General features: G+C 56.8%; 1 protein-coding gene across 1 annotated transcript in view; it reads left to right on the top strand.

The window, feature by feature from the left end:
- The window catches only part of Cfap77 (cilia and flagella associated protein 77), a 117753-nt gene extending 95521 nt beyond the window's left edge, over positions 1–22232 (top strand). Inside the window, exon 6 of the mRNA XM_003470820.4 lies at positions 18681–22232. Coding sequence (XP_003470868.1) covers positions 18681–18803 — 123 coding nt within the window. The 3' untranslated portion in view covers positions 18804–22232. The remainder of the gene's footprint in view (positions 1–18680) is intronic.
- Positions 22233–22682: the final 450 nt, after the last annotated feature.

Here is a 22682-nt window from a genome sequence, read left to right as displayed (position 1 = left end):
AACCAAAACAACAAAACAAAACAAACAAACAAACAGAAGAAGAATTGGCTGCCTAGGGCCCCCCCTCCGGAACCTGGCCGCCTCCGCCTCCAGCTGGATCTGGACTCCCAAGGCCCCTCGGGCAGCCAGGCCCAGGCTGCTGTCCTACGTTGCCATGCACGAAGCCCCGGGAGGGTCTTTGTCTGACCTGCTGCCCCCACCTCGACCCCATTATGAAGGGAAAAAGCATTTCCAAAAAAGTCGGGCTTGTCACAGTGATGGACAACCTAAATGGACTCTCCCGCTCGCCAACAGATGTCTGTGCTGAACTCTGTCAGAAATAATTAAACACCTTTCACACCCAAGACAGCAGGCAGGGCGCGGTGGCCACTGTGGGTTGGCCGGGAGGGTCGCCCTGCGAGAGGGCGGTGAGACCCTGTCCCCGACAAAGGCTGCCGTGGGCAAGGGGTGAGGATGGGAGGGGAAGCAAGCACAGAACAAGCCCGCCCAGCCCAGGGGGGCCTGTGTCAGTGCATGGTGGTGTACTGTAACCTCCACGCACAGGAGGCCAAGGCAAGAGGATTGCCGAGAGTTGGAGGCCAGCCTGGGCCCCAGAGTGAGTCCAAGGCCAGCTGGAACTGGACTGAGACCCCACCCCAGCCACAGGGGGTCCTGAATGGTTAGGTCTGCAGCTCTCTTCAAAACCAAGGCCCTGTGATGCTGAGGTTTCTGGCCAAAGAACCCCGAGAGGGCTGAGAGCAGACTCCCCAGCTCAAACTGTCCAACTCCCCCCACAAAGTGCAGGCCCTGATCCAGGTGATGCAGGGCCCTAGGCAAGGTGCAGGGTGGCGTGAGGGAGTTCGCCTGCAATGGCTTCTCCATGGTCAGCAGCCTGGGTCTGTGGTGACTGACCACTTCCCACCTGCCTGCTGGGGTTCCTGTCTGCCACCCACTTCTGCTTCTGTAAACTGAGCAGATGATGCCCTGGCTGGGCTGCTGTGACGCAGTGATAGAGGCGCCCGCCCGTCTGTTCATCTGTCCGCTCGCAGGTCTCCTCTGAGTGCCATCCAGGCAGGCCCCACTCTCCGTGCGTTTGACTCAGGGATGAATGGCCACAAGACAGCTGTGACTGCTATCGGTCACTGGCAGGGCACAGGAGGGACTGACAGATGCCAGGGACAGAGAGACAGGGGATCAGGAGGAGCCCCAGGGAAACAGCATTTGTAGCTGCAGTGGTCAGAAGGCAAAGGACAGGCATCCACGAACCTGCCCCTCCTGTCCCTTGGGACTGCGTGGCCCTAATCATGAGCCAGAAACGGTTGGTCTTTCTGCCTGAAGACGGTCTGCTCCCCAAGGCTAATGAAGGGGTGGTTGCCGAGGGGAGAAGGCCGGGCCCATGCTGGGAGCCGGGAGGGCACCAATTCCACCTGTGCCCGAGACACTGCCCTGAGTGCTGCTGGGGGAAGGACCAGGACGCCTGACCCCAAATGGGCAGAGAGCACCCACGGGTCCTGTGGCATTGGTCTGGCATTCTGGGAGGGGGGTCCCCCAGTGGTAACCATGGTGATGGGGGAGGTGGGTGATTTTTCTTTTTCCAGTGTTCTCTCCACATGGTTTGAGTTTTGCTTTTTTGCAGTACTGGGGATTCAGCCCGGGGCTTCTGCCCCAAGCCGCATCCCTAGCCTTTTTTTAAAAAATGATTTTATTTTGAGACAAGTTCTTGCTAAAGTTGCCTACGCTGGGCCTGAACTTACGATCCTTCTGCCTCAGCCTCCCAGTGTGTTAGTATTACAGGCACGTGCTACTACACCCAGTTAAGGACGTGTAAACCAGGCAGGCTATTTTAAAAAAATGTTTCTGGAAGGTGGAGAGCCTGCCTTCTTCCCCGGGTGTCTCCTCAGGGGTCCGCCCCACCTTAAATCCTGTCCTTCCAGACAGAAGTGCTGGGAAAGCCTGCCTTCTCGGGGTCCTACTCCCACGATGGCCGGGGGGCTTCCCGGCTCAGTCCACGCTGTAACAGGAGCCCCACAACTCCTTGGGAGGAGTAGGGGTGGGACTGGCCCTCCCCAGGCTGGCTGTCCACGGCAGCACCAATCCCACTGACATTACATAGTTGTTCAGCCACCAAAGTATGAACAAATTGACTATCTTTTCCTTCGCTTGGGTTTCAGCCCCAGTGCTTTAGAATAATGGCCCGAGCTATTAAGCTAACAGTTTGATTTACAAGCTCGTGTGCTCCGAACATGGGATCAGCGCCTTTCTTTGTGGAAGACTAACCCCGCTCGGGTCTCCTGGGCCTCTGCCCCAAACACAAGCTGCGGACCAAGGCTGGGAAAACGCAGCAGCCAGCCAAGCGGTGACACCGGGAGACGCTGCTGATTAGCCAAAGCTGCTGAATCTAAGAAAGGGATTTGCTTTGCCACCTTTAAGCTCTCTTACAAATCATAGCTGGCTGGAAAGCTAACTCTCTGTTAGACCCCCAGAGCGGGCTCCTTGCCTGCCCACCCCGCCGCCTCCACCTCTGTGAAGGGCTTGCTCTTTCCCCAAGGGGTGCCCCACCCCGGAGTCACTGTCTTCAGACCCTGGAGGACAGAAGGTGCTGCCTCTGCTGCCCCCACCCGGGTCTCACTCCGGGAGGGTATTTTAAGAATCCTGTCGGGCTGGTGAATTGGAATAAGAATCATACTGCGTGGCTGTGAAGGGCACTTCGTGCAGGCAGGGGACGTGTCACACCGCGGAAGCAGGCGATGGAGGGTGATTCAGAGGCCCTGACGGGGTTGACATCCTCCCTAAATACGGGTGCCCCCATTAGACACCCATCTGCATGCAGCAGGGCTGCCTTGCTCGCCCAGGGGATAAAAGCAGCGCCCTAATTGGTCTTACATAATCCGGCATCTCAGAGGTGCTGAATTCTCAGGCACCTGCTTGGGAGGTGACAGTGCTGCTCAGACACTGACAAGTCACAAAAGGCAGCGATGCAGAAGGTGGAGGGACAGGGAAGGAGGGGCGGAGGTGTCCAGGAGGAGCATGAGGGCGGGGCGGGGGGGCACCTAGGGTAGGGCTGGGCCGGTGACAAAGGACAAGACAGGTCCTTCTGCAGGCCCAACCCTGCAGCCTGGGCCGCGCCCCCTTGATTCTGCCAGCTCTGGGTGATTTCCAGTTGAATCTGGAAAACTCTTCTCCTCCCCCACCAACCCCACTGGGATAATGTTTCCATTTTTGTTTTGAAAATTACCCAGAAAAATAGAGGCAGATGGCTTGTTTTAGCATGCACAGTTCAACTCTCTAGAGACAGTAAGAGTGGCAAGGTGAGATTCGGGGGTGCATGAGGCCTCGGGGTCCCTGATTTCCTCCTCCAGCTCATCCCCAAGAGAACAGGCCCTCCAGGAGCTGCAGAGCATCTCAGTGGCTCTGGGAGGATCTGGCCAGCACCTGCCCCTTTTGGAAGGACTTCCTCAATGTCCCTTGATGAAAATCTCTCTTTGCAGCTTGTCAGCCTCTGTCACCCAGCTTTAACACTGCTGGAGTGACAGAGGTCCCTAGCTGCCTGACACAGGGTCAGTGCTGGGTGCTGAAACCCCATTTGATGACCGATGGAGATAGATTCAGGGTTCACGATTGAGGGGGTGAAATGAGCCAAGATGCCCGAGACATCAGCAGCACCTTGCTGGTTCCCCTCGGGGTCGCAGGTTTGGGCACTGGGCCCCGGGGCCCCTGGGGAGGAAGTAAAGCACAGTGGAGAAGTCCTGGGAAGGGGCCCCTTAGGGTGGCACAAAAAATGCGGGTGGTCGGGCCAAGTCCCATGCTGCAAGGGTACACAGAGAAAGTGACTGTGAAGACAGCACCTGCAGATGCCTGCAGTGATGGCAGCACCAACAGTCACCTGTCCTGAGTCCCCATGAGGTGCCAGCCTGGGTGCCAATGACCCCACATGGCCGGCGCCAGTCACCCAACTCAGAGTTGAGGAAACTGAGGCAGGCTCCAAGGTTGAACATCATGTGCCCAAGGTTAATACCTGGCGAGGGGCACCCCAGGAACCCCGGCTACAGACTTCAGGCCCCAGAAGAGCCGGCAAATGCTAAGAAGTGCGGTCAGGGGCCGGCAGCTGCCTGCACAACACAGGAGGAGGTGACAGTGGGTCAGTAGTGGCCAGGAGCGGGGCCTTGATGGGTCCGGAGGGTCGTGGCCAGCCCTGCTCTGACTGATTTCAAACCCTTGCAATGAACCACACATCTCCCACTGCCCAAAAGCCTTCAGAGCTTGGCAAAACCCTCAGCATCTTCTAAACTGCTGGTTGGCACCAAGGCTAGAGAGGAGAGAGGCCATGGACCTGGACTCGGGTTTGCCGTGCGCTCGAAGAGGCGGAGGGAGAGAAGACGGCTGAGGTCGCAGGCTCAGAGGCCGGCAGGGCAGCTCCGGGCTGGGCTCCTTGTGGCCGCCCCTGTATCTGCGGGGCAGAGGAGCAAATTCGGGCGTGCGTGGACAGGAAGGGCCTGGCACAGGGCAGGTCACACAGCGGCCGGACCTCAAGCCACACGGGGCCTTGGCCTTTGGTCCCGTAGTGAGCTGTGCCTGGGTCCTCTGAGGACGAGTGTCCTATGCAAATTCTAGGACCCCAGCCCCACCACACCTGCGTTTGCAGCAAGCTGCTCTCCCGGCTCCCTGGGTCAGCACCAACTCCACGCATACCCAGGTGTGTGTAGTGTACATTTCTGGGGTGGGGGTGAGTGGGGGTGCACTTTTCACATTTGTGGTGCAGACTACTGGGGCCTGTGGGAGAAGCTGAGCCTGCTAATTGCAGGCTTGGTGAAGCAACCGTATTTATGAGCTTTGATCTTAATCAGCTTGCAGTGCTATAACGAAATACCACAGCCCAGGTGACTTCACCAACAGATGTTTATTCCTCAGGTCTGGAGGCTGGAAGTCCGAGACCGAGGTACCAGTGTGGTGGGTTCTGATAAGGGGCCTCTTCCTGGTTTGCAGCTGGCTTTCCTCTCACTGTGTCCTTAGAGGGTAGAGAGGGCAACATCAAGCTCGCTGGTGTCTCTGCTTTTCAGGGCACTAATCCCAGTCTAGGGGCCCCACCCTCATGACCTCTGAAGGGCCCACTTCCAATATGATCCCACTGGCGCCAGAACTTCCACATGGTTCAGCCCAGATCTGTGTTCTTCTACCTTCTCCTCCTGGTCATGGTCCTGCTTCTGGAGCCCCATGGAGTTGGCAGCCCCTCTGCAAATTCCCTGGGTCAGCTGCTGCTTCTCACAGATGCCAGGTTTGAACTGCACCCACAGCAGAGCTCTGAGTGTCTCGAAGAGGAGCCCTAACTGGCAAGGACAGTGGACCTCCAGATGTGACCTCTGCCAGAAAGTGATGCATCCCCTACCTTTATCCACCGCCACAAAGATCTGTTGATTTGAACCGCATTTCTTTGTATTCTTGGACAAAACCGTGGTTGAAGATGACCGTCAGTGTCACTCAGATCATGGAATAGGAGACTGAAAGTTCCTGGCCGGCAGACAGTTTCAGGAAAGAGCGGCATAGGAATCGTGCACCTCTGTCAGAGCAGCGGCGGCAGCGGTGGCCAGCACATCTGGGATACCGGCTGCTCAGGGCGCAGGGCCCCACACGAGCCCCATGGGAGGGCAGAATGACCTCTGCCTCTGGCCAAGAAACTGAGGCTCCTGGCCACACAGCTGGAGAGTGAGATGGGCACTTCGATCTGTCTGACCCAAAAACCCGTGGGCCTGACCAGCAGGGGCGAGTGCGGCTCCTTCTGTTGTGGAGAAGACAAGGTCTACAAGACCCACTGAGCTCTTCTGTGCCCCGTGTGGCAGAAACCAGGAGCAGTGAGAATCTGATCAACTCAGGGACCTGAGAGCCCCTGACAGCCTCTGCGTTCCACAGCTCTTAGTTCCTGCCATGTGCAAGCCACATGGAAGGAAATGGTGTAAATAGTGAAGGTAAAAAACTTAGAATTTAATGAAGCAAAATAGATGGGGAAGCCGGGCGTGGTGGCCCACGCCTGTAATCCCAGCACTCGGGAGGCTGAGGTGGGAGGATCGTTGCGAGTTTGAGACCAGCCTGGGCTGCAAAGTGAGCTCAAGGCCAGCCTGAACTGCATAGTGAGACCCCGTCTCAAAAAAGAAAAAAAAAAAAATAGATGGGGAAGTCTTCTGGGTGTTTGGATCTCAACTACGTCTCTAAGGGCTCTGTTACCTCACCCAGGCTCTTAGCCTATCTACCATGCACCTGCCTACTTATCACCTATCTGTCCTTCCCTCACTCACCAACCCATCCATCCACCCTTCCATTCATTGCCTAGGCATCAGCCACCCATCCTTCCATCCATCCTTCCATCCATCCATCCATCTCTCCATCCAGTCATCCCTCTAGGGATCACCCACCTTTGCATCCACCTTTGCAAGTTCGAGACCAGCCTGGGCTACAATGTGAGCTCAAGGCCAGCCTGAACTGCACAGTGAGACCTTGTCTCAAAAAAGACAAAAAAAAAAAAAAAAAAAAAAAAAAAGAACAGGGCAGTAGCAATGACAACCCCTACTGCAGTGACCCCCACAATGGGCTGGACCCAATGTCTGAGTGTGTGCCCCTGCCTGGGCAGTGACCGGGTTATTTAACAGCCTACGAATATACCGTAAGCCCTGCGGGGCGCGGTGCAGACAGCCCAGCCAAGGGCTTCAAGGGCTTGATTTGCATTCGAGCACAAAATCAAAGAGTCCGTCAGCAGAGGCACAGCGTGCCTATGGATCCACCTTGCCAGGGAAACTTCCAGAGAAAGTAATTAAGGACTCCCACTGTCCAAACTCAGCAGCCAGCGCTGGAGCTCAAGTGAGAAGCTCACCAGGGATCTGGTGTCTCCTCCAGCCTGATCCCGCATCGCAGGGAGCAGTGGAGGCTTGGGAAGGGACCGGCCTCCGCCCAGCTTCCCCTCACCCAGGACTGGCACTGAGTGGGCTGGCCAGGGTCACCGAGTCCCAGGAGCAGTCAGCGGCAAGCAAGATCCCTGCTTTGTGAGTTGTTTGTGTGTGTGCATCTGATATACAAATACATAGGCCTCTCTCAGACCTGGAAAATGCCAATTAATATTTATTGAGTACCCACAGTGTCTGTGATGCCGAGAACCCATGTGCAAAACCTACAGTCCTGGCACAGAGCATCCGGGCCTGGGGCATCCACGCTGCAGTGCACGTGTGATTCCACACGCAGACTGATCGACGCTCTGGGTACTTGGGGGCCCCTGCCACGCTGAGAGGTCCACATGAGTTGGAGGCTGGCGCTCGGACAGGTAGCTACCTTCTTTTCCCTGGGACCACAGGGCTGGTGGCTAAGAGTCACCAGGGGAAGGGGCGCTGCTGAGACGAGGGCCCAGAGCACCAGGCTCCCTCCCCAGAGGCTCCTTGGAAGGGTCTCTGCCAACACGTCCCCTCACCATGTCCTCCTTGGCTCCATCTGAGCTCAAAGGCCAGGGATGGCCTGCTGTCTATTGACGACCAGAGCCCCACTGTGGCCTTCCAGTCCGAAAGGCAAGGTGGGCCGGTGACCCTGCTCTCCCCCTCAGGCCCACGTCCCGGGTCCCCTCCTTGAAGAAGAGTGCCAAGCCCACTCCAAAAGAAAGGGACTCCTCCTCTGGGCGACTGGGCTCCACCGGCTTTGTTGACAACCGCACTGCACATAGACCTCGCCGCATCACGTCTCCCAGACAGTTTCTGAAAGGCGGGAGCCCATGCTGCCACCTCCGGGCCACCCGTCACGCGGGGGGAGGGCACGGGGCGGCGGGGAAGCGGGGTGCGGCCGGGTTGGGGGGCTGCCAAGCCTCCTCACCTGGCCCCTCGGTGCACCGCCTCCAATTAAATCAAAACGGTTTGTTTTTAATGGTCTTTTACACTGACAAGTGGGCGATCATTTTGGGCCCACGAGCTGTCAGGGAGCCGAGGCAAATCCTCCGTTGATAATGCCCAATGCTTCCAATTAGGAGCCGCGGCCGCTCCTGGCGCGCTAACGATTCCCCAGCCGCCCCCCAGGCCCCTTTGGCACTGGCTGTTTCTTCTGCCTCCTCCGCCGCAAATTACTGACACAAAACGGAAGGCCCGCGTCTCCTCCGCCACGCCAGGCCCGGGCCCTGTTGGGTTTAATGAGCCGATGGAAGTTTCGTGGCTCCGGCGCTAAATTCTTTTCTTGTTTGACAGCTGCTCGGCTAAGGCGAGTGTTGACCTTATAAAAGATTTAGTGTTTCTCATTATTTTCTGTCAGGCTCCACCGTGATGGCTGGGCGCCTAGCATTTGCATCCTGGGTGTGTGTGTGTGTGTGTGTGTGTGTGTGCACACGCATGTGTGTACGAGTGGGCTGGGGCGCTCAAGGAGGGACAGTGGACAGGATGGGGCAGGGGTCTTTTTCTCCCCGAGTTGCATTGACCCCTTGGCGGCAGCTTCCTGTGATTGAAGGTTTCAAAGAGACACCGAGTCGTGAGGCCGGGGTGATGGCAGTGGCCCCCGAGGCCCTGCGGCCGGTCACCTCCTGTTCATGGGGGACTGTGGCCAGGCCAGTGCAGGGTGTGGGCAGGAGGACCGGTCATGGCACTCGAGGGCTGAGGACTGTCTCAGGGGTCCTGGTGTCCGGACTTTCAGGCCTGAGTTAGGGCTGTCAGGGGCTGCTCCGTGCCCTGTGTGAGGTGCAGGCTCCGAGGCTCAGGGCTGCTGTGAAAAGTGGCCCAGTTCTTGTCCCTGGAGGTGATTATGGGCTTGTTTGGTTTCAGCACCTTTGCCAGATTCGGGCCCCTGTCTAACTAACAGGGCTCCAGGGAGCCCTGCCAGCTCCCCCGAGATCGCCCCTCATCCCGGGGCAGGTGACCCAGAGAGGAGAGAAATCTGTGGTTCTTCCCCATCACCCTAGAGACTTGTGGGTGCCGTGCAAGGCCCTCTCCCACCCGTGCCTGCAGCAGACCTTGCTGATCAATCTCCACCACCTCTGCTCCTGCGCCGAGACTTAGAATATTTAGTGGCAGCGTGTGGCTGGCAGCCACTGTGATCCATGGGAGGAAACGGTCATCTCCTCGCCACCTCTGCCCACCGGGGCCATTTAAATGAATGGTTAAGTATTCCTAAATTCTGTCTTTTTATGTCACATGATATTATCTAAGAGGGTATAAAATGCTGCTCACTGATGGAAAAACAGATACACTGGATGTCACCAAAACCAAAAACGTCTCTGCTTCCAGTGATACTGTAAAGAAGGTGAAAAGCAAACCTACAGGATGGGAGGAAATGTTTGCAGATTGAGTGTCTGATTCTGTCAAGTGTCCTGAGGCACCTCGCTCCACAGATGAACACAAGCGCCCAACAGGCACAGACAAGCCACTTCACCTGCTGTGCTGCTGCCACGGAAGGTCACGAGCGCTCACAGGGGTCCAAAGATGTGTGGCACACACCTGTATTTCTGGCACTTGGGGCTGAGGCAGGAGGGTCACTTGGGCTTAGAGGTCAGCCTGGGCCATGGAGTAAGTCCAAGACCAGCCTGGACATACAGCAAGAACCTGTCTCAACAGGCCTGAGAGGAACAGGATCACCCATACACTGCTGGGGTCTGAAGGAACAGGATCACCCATACACTGCTGTGCAAATAGAAACAGGACCAGCCTTTTGAAAAGCACTGACTGCTCCCCAGAAGGCTTAGCACCAGGATCCCACATAGCCCAGTAATTCCATGTCCACGAAAGACAGGAAAACATGGCCACACAAAAACTTCTACATGATCCTACAGCACTGTTCATAACATTAAAAAATGAAACAACACCCTCCCACGGAGGGACATACAAAATTCGGTCCACTATTAAAATGAAATAGTACTCAGCCATAAAACGGAGTGAGAGAACTGGGTGTGGTGGCACACACCTGGCATCCCAGAACTTGGGAGGCTGAGACAGGAGGATCACTGTGAGTTTGAGGCCAGCATAGACCACACAATGAGTTTAAGGCTAGCCTCCACTACATAGGGAGAATCTGTCTCAAAAACACTTCCCCACTCAAGAAAAAGGAGTGAGAGAGGTTTCCATTCGGGTTACAGCCTGGGTGAGCCAAGAGAGACCATGCTGAGTGAGAGAAGCAGGGCCACCAGTCCCCAGGCTCTGATTGCATGAACAGATTGGGCAGCTCAGACAAAGCCATGGGGGGGTGGAGCCTGCTGGGAAGGGGCGTGGCTGTCATGGGCAGGGGCGTGGCTGCCACAGCGGAGGCATCTTTGGTGAACAGTGAGTTGCGTCACGCCGAGCTCACATCGTGGATACGCGGAAGTTGATTCCTACACTGACCCTGGGTGTATCTCACACTATGCGCAAGGAAGCCGCGGGGCCCGAGCGTGAAATCACCTGCATGTGGCAGGCAGACGTCTTCGTCGTGCAGTTTTTTTTTTTTTTTTCTTTTTCTCTTTTTATGGGTACCGGGGATCGAACTCACGACCGCCTGCCTGCAAGGCAGGTACTAATGCCGCTGAGCTAAATCCATCGTGCAGTTTTGACTTCAGCGGCTGCCATCTGGCCTCCATGGGTCTTTGGCAGTCATCTAGAGGCATCCACACAGCTCCTGCAAACAACCGATCTATGACTGTGTTTTCTTCTGCACCAGGAAGCAACTGGCACAGACCTGGTCTCCTATGCAGGCTTTGCTGCTTGGTAGCTGGGCCTTCTCTGGCCGGTGTCTTAACCATTCTGTAATCCCAGCACTCAGGAGACTGAGGCAGGAGGATCGCTATGTCATAACTACCTCTCCTGTCAAAGGAAGGCGGTCATCCTTGCTCCTCACTTTCAGTGGGCCTCTGCTACTCCCTGCTCTTCTGACAGGGTCCCCTGAGCCAGGCAGGGACAGGTGCCATCTCAGAGCCGATCTTACAGCCCTACAGGGAGGCGGAAGTTTGTTCAGGCAGCCGGGCTTGGATGATTCTCCAAGCCACAGCGTGTGTCAGCAGGGGGGGTCAAGCTCTGTGTCCCTGCTCTGCCTATTTTTGGACCACAGAGAAATTAGAGCCGGTAGCAGAATAACAATTTAGGGGACCAGATGTCTCCGGAGACATTGTTACTTTCATTAATTACTTAAACTATGATCCCTACATCAGAGCTCAGCATCCCGCCTGGCTCCGACCGGCCTGGCGTGGGTTTGTGTTCTGTCGAGGCCTCTGACCTCCAGCTGCCCCGAACTTGACAGAAATTACTGACCTGGGACTGATCCATAATTTTCAAGTGCCGCTCATTAGAGCAGACAGCCTCTCAATCTCTCTCAGCAAAATCTCTCTCCCAGCCACCTGAGCAGTTGTCACTTAAAAAAACTAAAATCTCTGTGGCTGTCAGATTTTTTTCTAAGCTCTTTGGCAGATTTCCTTTCCTTTCTTTCTTTCTTTCTTTCTTTTTTTTTTTTTAAAGCTGGCTATTTTTCCTTCAAGACTCCTTCTGGCTTCTCCGTCCGCAGACCCGTCTCGGGAAGGCTCGGCATCTGGTTGGGGACTCTCGTGGGGCTGATGAGGAGGGGCTGACCCAGCTGCCCGGTGATGGGACTGGGGCAGTTTTGTTTCTGTTTTCTTTAGGACAGGGTCTCACTGTGTGGTTCAGGCTGGCCTTGCAATCCTGCTGCCTTGGCCTCCTGAGTACAGGGGTGACAGGTGTGCCCCACTGTGCCTGGCCATGTGTTTCTGTGTATGATCCAAAATCATACACATGCTTGAACAATACAGAAAATCACTGTGTGTTTTAAATCTTTCTGACCCATAGTGTCATCTTGGGGTTCCATTCTGTGACTTCTCATAACTTGGTTCCCCCCCACCTTGTGTTTTAAAGACTTTTTTTTCTGTTCTGTCATTTTGAGACAGGGTTGTACTCTGCAGTTCAGGTTGGCCTTGAGCTCACTTTGTAGCCCAGGCTGGTCTCGAACTTGCAACGATCCTCCTGCCTCGGTCTCCCGCGTGCTGGGATTACAGGCATGAGCCACCATGTCCGGTTTATCTCCCTGCTTTCATGTGTACCTCATCCTGTGAGTCCCCACAGAGCTTCTCCCGTCTCCCCAGGGCCCCGGCACCCTCTCCCTTGTTCTGCGTCCCTTCTTATCGATGCTTCCTCTGGGGCCTTTGCTTCACTTCGAAGTGACTCTGAGTCCCTGCATTACAAACTCGTCCTGACCACCTCAGCCATCCAGCGCAGTTCTTAGCACAACTTTAGCTGAACGATTCAGTGTGTCATTACGTCCGGCCCTGCAATAGCGGAGGCTTCGTGAATTCTCACTGTATCTTAGTACCCAGCAAGCGTGACCAGCAAATGCTCATCAGATAAATAAAAGACTGAGCACAGCAATGAAAGGACGGCGGCGCGTCTGCTGAGTCAGGCCATAGGGCTCCTCCCTGACGCCCCCGCTTACAGGAGGATTTCCCACTGGGAGCCGAGCAGGCTCTGCTGGGGACACAAAAAGCAAAACCTCAGCCAACACCAGGCCCAGATCTGTGTGGATTCCTGTGGAACCACAGAAATTAAATGAATCAGTAACAAATGGAACTGATAAAATTCCTGGGCATTTAAAGCCTATGCATAAATAACTGTGCGATCAAAGGGGAAACCCAAACACAGTTTAGAGAGAGAAATTAGATTAGAAGAAGATGGAGAACAATAAAGAGCCAAACCCGTGAGTTGAGCTAAACCAGCACTTGGAGGGAAGGTGGCTGCAGGCCTAGAAAAGCTGACGTTAGGGAAATAAAGATGTCGGGCCGGGGATTTAGCTCAGCACCACAGCGCCTGCCTGGCAAGTGCAAGGCCCTGAGTTCGATCCTGACACACACACACACACACACACACACACACACAGATGGAAAGGTGGCTGGTTAAATTCTGTGTGCCAGATAAACAACAGCAAAATTAACTCAAAGATGGGGGCAGGGGGCTGGGGATTTAGCTCAGCGGCATAAGCACCTGCCTTGCAAGCAGGCGGTTGTGAGTTCAATCCCGGTATTGGTAAAAATGAAAAAAAAAAAAAAAGAAATGAATTGTCCAAAGATGGGGGAAAGGGAAGGAAACATCAAAGGCAGAGGTGGGCGAGGATGGGGACTTGGACTCCTGCCTGCCATGGCTGGGCCTCCTCCTCACCATCGAAGTGTGGGGCAGTGGGCTTTGATGACCCTGAGTGCCCTGCAGGCCTGGCTTTCCAGGAATCTTCTGAGCCAGCGAGGCTGCGAGGAGGCAAGGGGTGTTCGGCGGAGGGGACCACGGTTCCCAGCACCCACCGAACACACGTCTCTCTGAGTACCTAAGGGCTGTGCGCCCCCCACGCCGCCCCCTCCACAGCCCTCCCACTGGCGCCCAAGGACCCCGCCAACCTGGGGCTTTTGGTAGCTCCCCATCGCCTGAGACATTTTTCCTCCTCTTTCCTCCAGACAAGCACCCCTTCCTGCCTGCAGAACCTGTCTGCCCAGACAGTCTGAGTAGGAATCTCTGCCGGTGTGTTGAGTGATTTCCTCCCAGGACACCTGGCCAGGGCATGTGGGCCCATCCACCTTGCTCGCAGGGGTCTCTGGGAATGTGTAATGAGCAGGGGACCCGCCTCTTCGCCCACGGGCTGGCCAGGGCTGCTGGCGGCCGGGGCGCTCGCCTCTTATTTACCTGCCTTGACCTTCAAGCGACTCACAGCTCCATTCAGCCAAGCTGTCTCCTGCCAAAGCCCTTACAATTTCTTAGCTCCAGGCGGAGACAGACCGCAGATGGCTTAATTTAGAAGCCTCCAAGAAGGAATTCCTTGCTCCACGGCTCTTCATCCGTGGCTCCGGGGGGCCGCAGGGTCGTGAGCACTCGGGGCTCCGGGCCTGGCTTGTGCTGACAAGGGCACAGGCATGCGTGTGGGACAGGGCCAGGCTGTGACTCAGCCTCCACGGCAGTGGCTGTGTGTTGGCCGCCGCAGCCCTGCAGCTCTGGGTTTGATCTGCGGTGGAACCTTTGGGAACCGAGTTTCCCATCTGCAAAGCAGAGCCTGTGGGTGCTGATCTGCTCAGGACCACAGGGACAAGGGCTATGGGGACATGCGGACAGGCTGTCCTGGTGCCACTCCATGGGACGAGGGCCAGCCTGGCACATGGCATCTGGCTGCACGCACCTCTGCACATGCTACCGGCCTGGGGGCTGGGGCTCTGGAGCTGCGGGTGCCTGAGTCACCAGGCCCCACCACTGTGGTTCCGAGCTGTACACATTGCACACCCACACTGCCTGCTCACACCACCCCTCTTCCAGGCCACATTCAAGCCCTTATTGGCACAGTGGCATCCCTGCCCGCCTTCCCCAGCCAGCCTCACTAGACATTCTTCAGGGCAGGCCCTTGGGACCCAGAGTGTCGAGCACCGAGGCTGCCCCTGGCACACAGTAGGTGCATAATCTAGTTCTCGGTGGGTGGATGGATGAATGTCTCTCTGCTTCAGTTGCTATGTCAGTGCAGATTGCAAAGAGAAAATTTCAGCTGGGTATGGTGGCAGGGCACTGGGGAGGCTGAGGCAGGAAGATTGCTGAGAGTTTGAGGCCACCTGAGCTACATAGTGAGACCTTGTCTCCGAAAACCAAAACAAACAAACAAACAAACAAACAAGAAGAGAATTTGTAATTCAAGGGCTCTTTGTCCTCTGCATTCAGCTGGGCAGTTTCTTAGAGGCTCAGTCTTCCCCCCGCCCCCTTGGGGACTGCAAAGCCAGCCATGAGGGGCAGAGGAGCTAGGGGGCTCCCATAAACAAATGACCACAAACTGGGAAGCTGAAAGCAAGGTCTCACGGTGTACTTTGGGTGGCCTTGAGGCGATCCTCCTGCCTCAGCCTCCGGACTGCTCGGATTACAATTGTGCGCCACCACACCCAGCTCTCTTATAGCTCTGAAGAACCAGGCCAGACAGGGCTGCATTGCCCCCAGAGGCTGACTTCACGCGGGGCCTCTGGGTCTGCTTCTCCAAAAGACCCGTGCTCAAATCACAGTGCTTGGCATCTCCCCTGGTGCATCTATTGGAGATGCTTTGAAACCCCAGCACTGTCACACAATTTGAGGCGTGTCACACATGCTGGCTTGTCCATGTGGGGATTTCTGTTTGGAATAAAGCTGGTTGGCAGAGAATCAATTGCAAGCCTCTGGAATACAGACCAGTACATCCACCAGAAACAGGTGGGAAGCCGCATAGAGTGGGCATAGGGTGCACGCGGTGATTCAGGATGGTCCCCTCGGGCCCTCGGCTGAACTGAATCCATGAATCTTCTCTCCAAATAAGACCTGGCTTGCCAGCTCTGGGGTCAGAATGTGGAGGTCGCTGTGCTGCCCCAACTAAGGTCAGGGGGGTCGGGGGCGGCGGGGAGCTGAGATGGGGAGCTCAAAGCTGCGCTTCCACCTGCAGAGCCGCAGGGCTGAGGAGACTGGGCAGAGAGGAAGTCATCCAGGGTGCGGGAGAGGACTGCTCAGGGTGCAGAGTTCCATCCATGCAAAATGAACCAGCCAGGCATGTCGGCACACACCTGTGATCTCAGCACTCAGGAGGCTGAGGCAGGGGGATCACTGTGAGCTGGAGGCCAGCCTGGGCTTCACTGTGAGTTCACGGTCAACCTGAACTACATAGTGAGACCCTGTCTCAAAAAAAAAAAAAAAAAAAAAAATTGTCGGGGGATATAACTCAGCAGCGCAAGCACCTGCCTGGCAAACACAAGGTCCTGAGTTTGATTCCTGGTACAAAAAAAAAAAAAAAAAAAAAAAAAAAAAATGCCAGTGTATGGAAGCACACACGGTCTCAAAAAACATTTTTTATTTTTGGGTTGAGCTCACGACCTCACATTCACCAGGAAGGTGCTTGCGCTGCTGAGCTAAATCCCCAGCCCTTTTTTGTCTTTTTTTTGAGACAAGGTTTCATTATGTAGTTCACGCTGGCCCTGAACTCACTGTGTAGCCCAGGCTGGCTTCAAACTCGCAGTGATCCTCCTGCCTCAGTCTCCCAAGTGCTGGGATTGCAGGTGTGTGCCACCATGCCTGGCTTGTCTCAAAAGAGGGTAAACCTTGAGCCTGGGGATACAGTTCAGCAGCATAAGTGCCTGCTGGCAAGTGCAAGGTCCTGAATTCAATTCCCAGTTTAAAAAAAAAAGAAGAGAGAGAGAGAGAGAGAGAGAGAGAGAGAGAGAGAGAGAGAGAGAGGACCTCATGCTAATTATACCAAAAGAATTTTAAAAAGTTTTTTTATTTTACAAAAATTATTTTTAACTGAAAACCAACAGGGCAAAAGGAACCTTTTGAAAGTGATGACTATTTTTATCGCCTTGACTGGAGTGATAGTTTCATGGGCATAACGTCCACACCCGAACTGTACCCCTTCTGTGCGGGTTTTGTATATCCGTTAAATCCCAGGAAGGGATTACAGCTTTTTTAAAGGAGAAAATTATCATCGCAGTGAGATCGTAGCCATGCGGAAAGTGATTCCAACATGATATTAATCGTGGTTCCACTAGGAATGAAATCCCTGCCAGGTATGAAGCCCAGGATAGAGCCCTGGGCAAGCTGACTGCTACCTCCCAAGACTGCAGTGACCCAGGTGTCAGGAAAATCAAGCTGGCGCCTACCAGAGCACAGGACACGGTCCCCTAAGAGCCCCTGGTCTCCTCCTGTGGGGGCGCAGGGTCTTCTTTTTCCCTTGCTCCTCCCTGTGAGACACTCAGGACATTTAGGATGCTCGAGGTGGAGCTAAGAGCCCGGTCACTATTTGATCAGTCACAGTGAGCTGACGACAGACCGCTGGCCCAGCTCATGGGGACACCAGGCAACCGTGTGAGGCACTGCCCCAGGGGGCCCAGAGCTCTGGAACTGGCTGTTGCCTGGGTTATGAGAGCCCCCAGGTGAGGCTGGGCAGAAGGATTGTTGTGAGTTTGAAACCAACCTGAACTACACAGTGAGACCCTGTCTCAAAAAAGACAAAAAACTAAAGTGCACACACCAGGATGGCATTGGAGTGGGCAGTGTGTGGCCCTGATGGAATCGGCAGAGGGTCCAAGGCCTTCTGAAGCCTGCACTGGCTTGGATGTGAGGGCTGGTGGGGGTGTTTTCCCAGGAACGGGGGTCCCCTCAGGGTCCACATTCCCCAGAGAGCAAAGAGCATGGCTGCTGGAGGACCAATGCACTGCCCACCCGACTTTGCTTTGGCGGGCTCCTAGCCAGCCCCCCAAGCACCCCTGTACCTCCCACGAATGCAGGAAGCACCCTGTGGCTGCATGGGCAGCTGCAGCAGAGCATTCTGGAAAGAACCCAAAGCTGAGGGCTCAGAGGAGGGCAAGGGCCATGAGGTCCCTGGGGTCAGCCTCAGTCAACCCTGCCCTGGCCTCGGGCTCCACATCTGGAGTGGGATGGTCGTGGTCGCATTGCACTCTCTGGACACTGAGCTTGAGGGTTCTGCCAGCTTTGGGTCACGATTTTCTTCCCCGCCTTGTTTCTGGCTGTGCCCTCTCATCATCAGGTGCCCACAGCACCATGGGCTGAGCTAACCTCCCTGGGTGGGCCCAGGGCCTGAACCAGGCCCTGTGGCTGCCAGGGACACAGGTCCGGCTTTATCCTGAAGCCACAGAGGGCCCTGCGCTGCTCCTGTGGACCCTGGCCCTGATGTGGACCCTAACCCCAATGCGGCTCCTCCTTGAGAACCTGACCCCACTGGGTGACCTCACACTCTGCTCCCTGTGCCCAGAAAGCTCTGTGCATCCTCCCAGCCCCGATCAGCCTCCCTCCCATGAAGATGAATCCTCTGACATGGGAAGTTTGGCTCTCACTGTTCAGCCCCATGCTGCTGGCCGCAGGGAGATGGACCTCTATCGGTACTGCTGCCCACTGCCTGATGAGGGGAGAGCCTGGGCTCCCTCCTTCACGGCTGAACCCTCCGGCCTGACCTGGAGCTGCACTCAGCAGATGTGAATGAGTGAGTGAAAGAATGAATGAGTGGATGGGTAGATGGACAGATGGATGGATGGATGGACAGATGGATGACGGGTAGATGGATGGATGGACAGTGGATGGATGGCTGTGAAGGGGACAGGTGAGCCTCAGCCCCTTCCACTCCATGCCTTAGCTTATCCTGAGGGGAACACCATGTTAGCAGATGTCGTGTGTGAGAAGTGGGAGACATTTTCTCTTGCCTGGAAGTGATGTTGCAGACTCGGAGGACACCAGAAGACAGGGCTTTGCCCACCACTGGTGTAGGCTTCCGGGAGGGCAGGGACACATTCTCCAGCTCACATGGTGCAGGTCCCCCTTGGGGACAGCGGCTCCTGTGGGTTTTGTGAGGACAACACAAGTCCTGTGGAATTCGATGCAGGCACTGTGGTGCTGCCCCCGCTCGGTCACTGCCCTCCTGCCGCGGCTCTTACCACCCCCTTCTGCCTGGTGCTGGGTCTGGTGACACTTTGCAGAAGTCCCCCTTTCACTATTTTTATTTTTCTCTAAAATCATGAGGCCGGGTGGTGCACACCTATAATAGCACTGGGGGAGGCTGAGGCAGGAGGGTCACTGAGAGTTCGGGACCAGCCTGGGCTACATAGTGAGTTCATGGCCAGCCTGAATTACATAGAGAAACCAGTCTCAGAAAACAAAAAACAAAAGACCAAGGCCGGGGATGGGAAGGCAGACAGGAGCAACCAGAGGGAACCTCATCGGTGTGCTGTCTCCTGTTGGCAGGTGGGTCCCCATCTCGACACATTCCCCACCGAGGCCGACCGCCAGAGAGCATTCAAGGCCCATCGGGAAGAGCATGCTGTGCGCCAGGGCACCCTGCGCATGGGCAACTACACCCACCCCTAGGCCTCCCCGAGGCTCAGAAGCCCCCCCGAAGACTCTCCTGTCTCTGCCTCGCTCACCCCAGCTCTGGCCAGCCCCGCCCCCATTTCTCTGTGGGGTCTGCGGCCTCCCACAGCTCTTGGGTTAATTACTTTTGGTGATTCCCCCCCCCCCCAGCATCCCACTCCGGGTTTACCAGCAGGAGCCTCCACCTATGCCAGCAGCCCTCTCCTGGGACGCCCCTCCTGGCCGGCTCCCCTGCTTCTCTCCCAAGCCCTCACCTGCCAAGCCAACTCCAAATGACAAGGCAGCTTTTAACTACCCAGGCCAAGGCTGGGATCGCTGGCACTGCCCGCTGGCGATGAGACCGGCCATGCGTTTCTGGCGGAATGCCAGACGCTGCCATGCTCTGAAAGCCCTCGTCTTATGTTCCAAACATGAGCTCTAGCTGCCTTTTTTGGGGTGGCTGGTGTTCCTCACCCAGACAGAAGTCTCTCTCTGGGACCCCGATGGCAGGAAGAGCCCATGGTTCATCCCTGGGGCAGCCCCACCCCTCTGAGCCAGGGCCTTCCATCAGGCAGGCTGGTGGCCTTCTCCATGGAGACCAGGGTGTCGCCTGTCCTGGAGAGGCTGGAGTGACCAGGGTGCAGAGCTTCTTTCTATCTTTCTCAGGGTCTTTGACTTTTCTCCATGAATTACAGGCCGCTGTGTCTGGTGAAAGAGGCTCTCTGTCCTGGTCCCCTGGGTCTTTCTGTGAAAACCAACAGACGCCTAACTGTTGGGGGAGCTGCACTGAGGTTTGGCAGGTGCTACTTGGGCACTCCGGGACTCCCCAAGACACATGACCTGGGCCAGCCACGTGCCCTGCCTTCCAACACCATTTCCAGCCCCAGGGTCCCCAGTGCTGACCTACAGTCTGCAGTTCTCCCCAGGGTTCTGTCTGGTCCCCTGTCGCCCAGCAAGTGTATGGCGCTCACCTCCAGCCAGCGAGGCAGAGGCTCCCCTCAAACCCACCTCCCTATGCCTTTCCCAGGCCATAAACAAAATTGACATCTAGGCGGCTGCCTGCCGAACAAACGTCTCTCTGCCCCCCCCCCCCAATCCCTCACAAACTGTCCGTGTTACCTGCAAAACCGCCGCTAGGGGCAGGCCCGGCCCTGGACCCCTGCCCCACCGCCCTAGAACTGAGCCCCTGGTCACCGGGGTCCGTCTGCCCTCTGGCTCCTCACACAGCCCCCACTTGTGGCAGAGCAGCCCCTTTCCCCTTGGTGGCCCCTGCAGCTTCCCCCGCGCCCCCTCCATGGGCTCCAGGCTTGCTTTTCTCTGTGCCCACAGTCCTCGAGCTCCCCACAACCCTCGAGCCCCCCCACCCCCACCCCTCGATCCCCTGCAGCCTCCTGCAGCTCGGACCATGGCCCAGCCTCCCCTGAAGCCCTGCCTGGACACAGCCCGTGGGTTCCCGCAGGCCAGCTCTGTTCTGTGCAGCAGCCTCCTCGCCTGCCTCTAGTCGGGGAGTGAGCCCTTCCCAGCAGGGTCTAAGACCCCAGGGTCCAAGTCCCACACAGCTCCACAGTGTTGGGCACAAGCACGTGTCATCTGACGGGGAGACACCCATTTTGAGGTTTTTGTTTTTTGGTTTTGTGGTGCTGGAGCTCAAAGCTAGAGGTACAGGCAAGCACTCTTTTTTTGGGCGATGTATGTGTATGTGTGTGCGTGCCGGGGATTGAACTCACAACCTGATGCTTACCACACAGGCACTTGTACTGCTGAGCTAAACCCCTGGCCCCGAGATGCCCATCCTAGTGGATGTCCGGGGGCCTGGACAGCCGCTACAGCACAGGTCTGAGTGAGCACCCCCCTCCCCGCATGCTGTGCCCCCATGAGAGGCCGGTTCACAGCCATGAGTGCCTGGGCTTCCAGGATCTGGGAGGCTGACGCCGAAGGATCACAAGTTAGAGCGCAACCTGGTCAGCACAGTGGATATCCAGCCCCGAGAGCGATGAGGGACACAGGAAGGATGGGCCACGGGGCCGCGGTGCCAAGCAGGAAAAGTTCTGAATGGAGGGGGGTTAGCTCTAAAAGCTCGGGGCGAAGGGAGGCAGAAGGGTTTCCTGAAGGATCCAGAAGTGGGCTCGCAGCTCCAGGAAGTTCTCCCTCACCCCTTTGCCCGCACGCACGCATGCCGTGAGTTTTGCTAGGGCTGTGACAAGAGGGGCGAGCGGCGCCCAGACGCCCTCCGGGAGAGGGGGCCCCCAGCTGCCTGCAGCCTCTCCGCGGAGACCTCGGCTCCTTGTCCTACAGCGCCACCCACTGGCCAGTGGACGCGGACGCGGAGGCGGAGGCTGCCGGGCCTCAAGGAGCTCCCTGCCCGCGCACCTGAGCCCCGCCTCTGCCTCCAGGCTGCTCCCCACCTCGGGGCTCTCCTGACCTCCCTGGAGCGCGGCCTGGTGTGGGGGGCACCTTCGGGACCCAGGCAGAGCCCAGCTAGGGGCTCCCGCACCCAGGGCAGCGCCCCCTGGGCAGGGGCGCAGGAGCCGGCCTGAGCCAGCGGCGTCAGTGCAGGGCGCAGAGCCGGACGCCCACGGTGCGCTCGGTGGAGGGCGCGTGGCTGGGGAGCATGGCCTCCCACCCCCATCCTCCCTGTCCTCCCGCGCACACACACACACACACACAGCCGATGCCCTGGGCAACCAGACAGGCACGGTGGAGGCGCAGCCTTGGGCTTCGATCCCGCACACACCAGAGAAGCCTGAGTGCCGGCTCCACAGCCTGCAGCTGGGCTGGACTCGCCCGTCCGCTGAGATTCCCTGATCCCCACTGGGGCGGGAGAGGGGCAAGCCCCGGGGAGGGGACCTGCGGTGGGGAAGGGGCGCCAGAGATTTGAGATGAGCCTTGGGGAAGGCCATCTAGAGGAGCCCGGCGGGCGGCAGAGCTCTGGGCAGCAAGACCAGGGCCTGCAGGCCTCCTGTTCCTTCTGTTTCCAGATTTACAGCCCAGAACCCAAACCTCTTTGCTTCCCTCCCCCCTATCCTCCCCTCCCTTCCCTCTCTCCTTCTATCCTCTCATGCATACCAGGTAACTGATATTTTTCTTGGGCAGAAGGAGGAGGAGGAAGGTGCCGGGGTGGGTGTCTATGCTTCCTGCCTGGCTGGGCTCCAGAGAAAGCCTCTCACAGCCACAGCTCCTGCCCAGCGCCCAGGGAGGCAGGAGGGTGTGGAGACCGCGCCTCTGCCTGGCAGAAAGCAAACCTCTCTGCCTGGAAAGGAGTTGGACTCCGCCCTGCACACAACCGAGGGCCTTCACCTGCCTGCCTCTTCTTGCTGCGTTTGTTTCTCCTCCAAAAACAGATTTTTTGGACTCATCCTGGGGTGGCTGGGTGTACACAGGTTCCTAGAATTAAATGCAGATAAATTCTACAGCTATAAATCTATATAAATGGAATATTTCTATGCAGGGGGATTTTTTTCTTTCTTTTCTGGGCTGGGGATGGAAGCCAGGGCTTTGGGCATGCTGGGCCCCACACCCCTAGGCGGGGTCACCCAGCTGTTTACCACGCATCCTGTGAGCTGTCCGGACTCCATGATTCCCATTGCCTAGCGGGAGGCACAGGGTGCAATACCTGCTTCACAGGAAGGAAGAAAAGAGGGACCCCGGTAGCTCAGCAGCACAAGCGCCTGCCTGCCAAGTACAAGGTCAGGAGTTCGATCCCTGGTACCCACCACACCCCTCTCCAAAAAAAAGAAGAGAAGTGGAGAAATGGCAGTTCCCTTCCACTTTTCCCAGTGCCCAGGGTTTCACCCTCTACAAACAGCCTGGCTGCGAGGGCCGCTGCTCCTTGCTCCTGTAGCCCATCTGCCTGTAAAGCAGAGAGATGCTGTGCCCATGCCTGGCCTGCCTTACCCA

This window comes from Cavia porcellus, unplaced genomic scaffold (genome assembly GCF_034190915.1).
Source record: "Cavia porcellus strain 051 isolate PalLab524CR breed Dunkin Hartley unplaced genomic scaffold, mCavPor4.1 scaffold_49, whole genome shotgun sequence".
Classification (NCBI taxonomy): Eukaryota; Metazoa; Chordata; class Mammalia; order Rodentia; family Caviidae; genus Cavia; species Cavia porcellus.
Note: the sequence above shows the minus strand (reverse complement) of the source record. Positions and strands in the feature narration are given on the sequence as shown.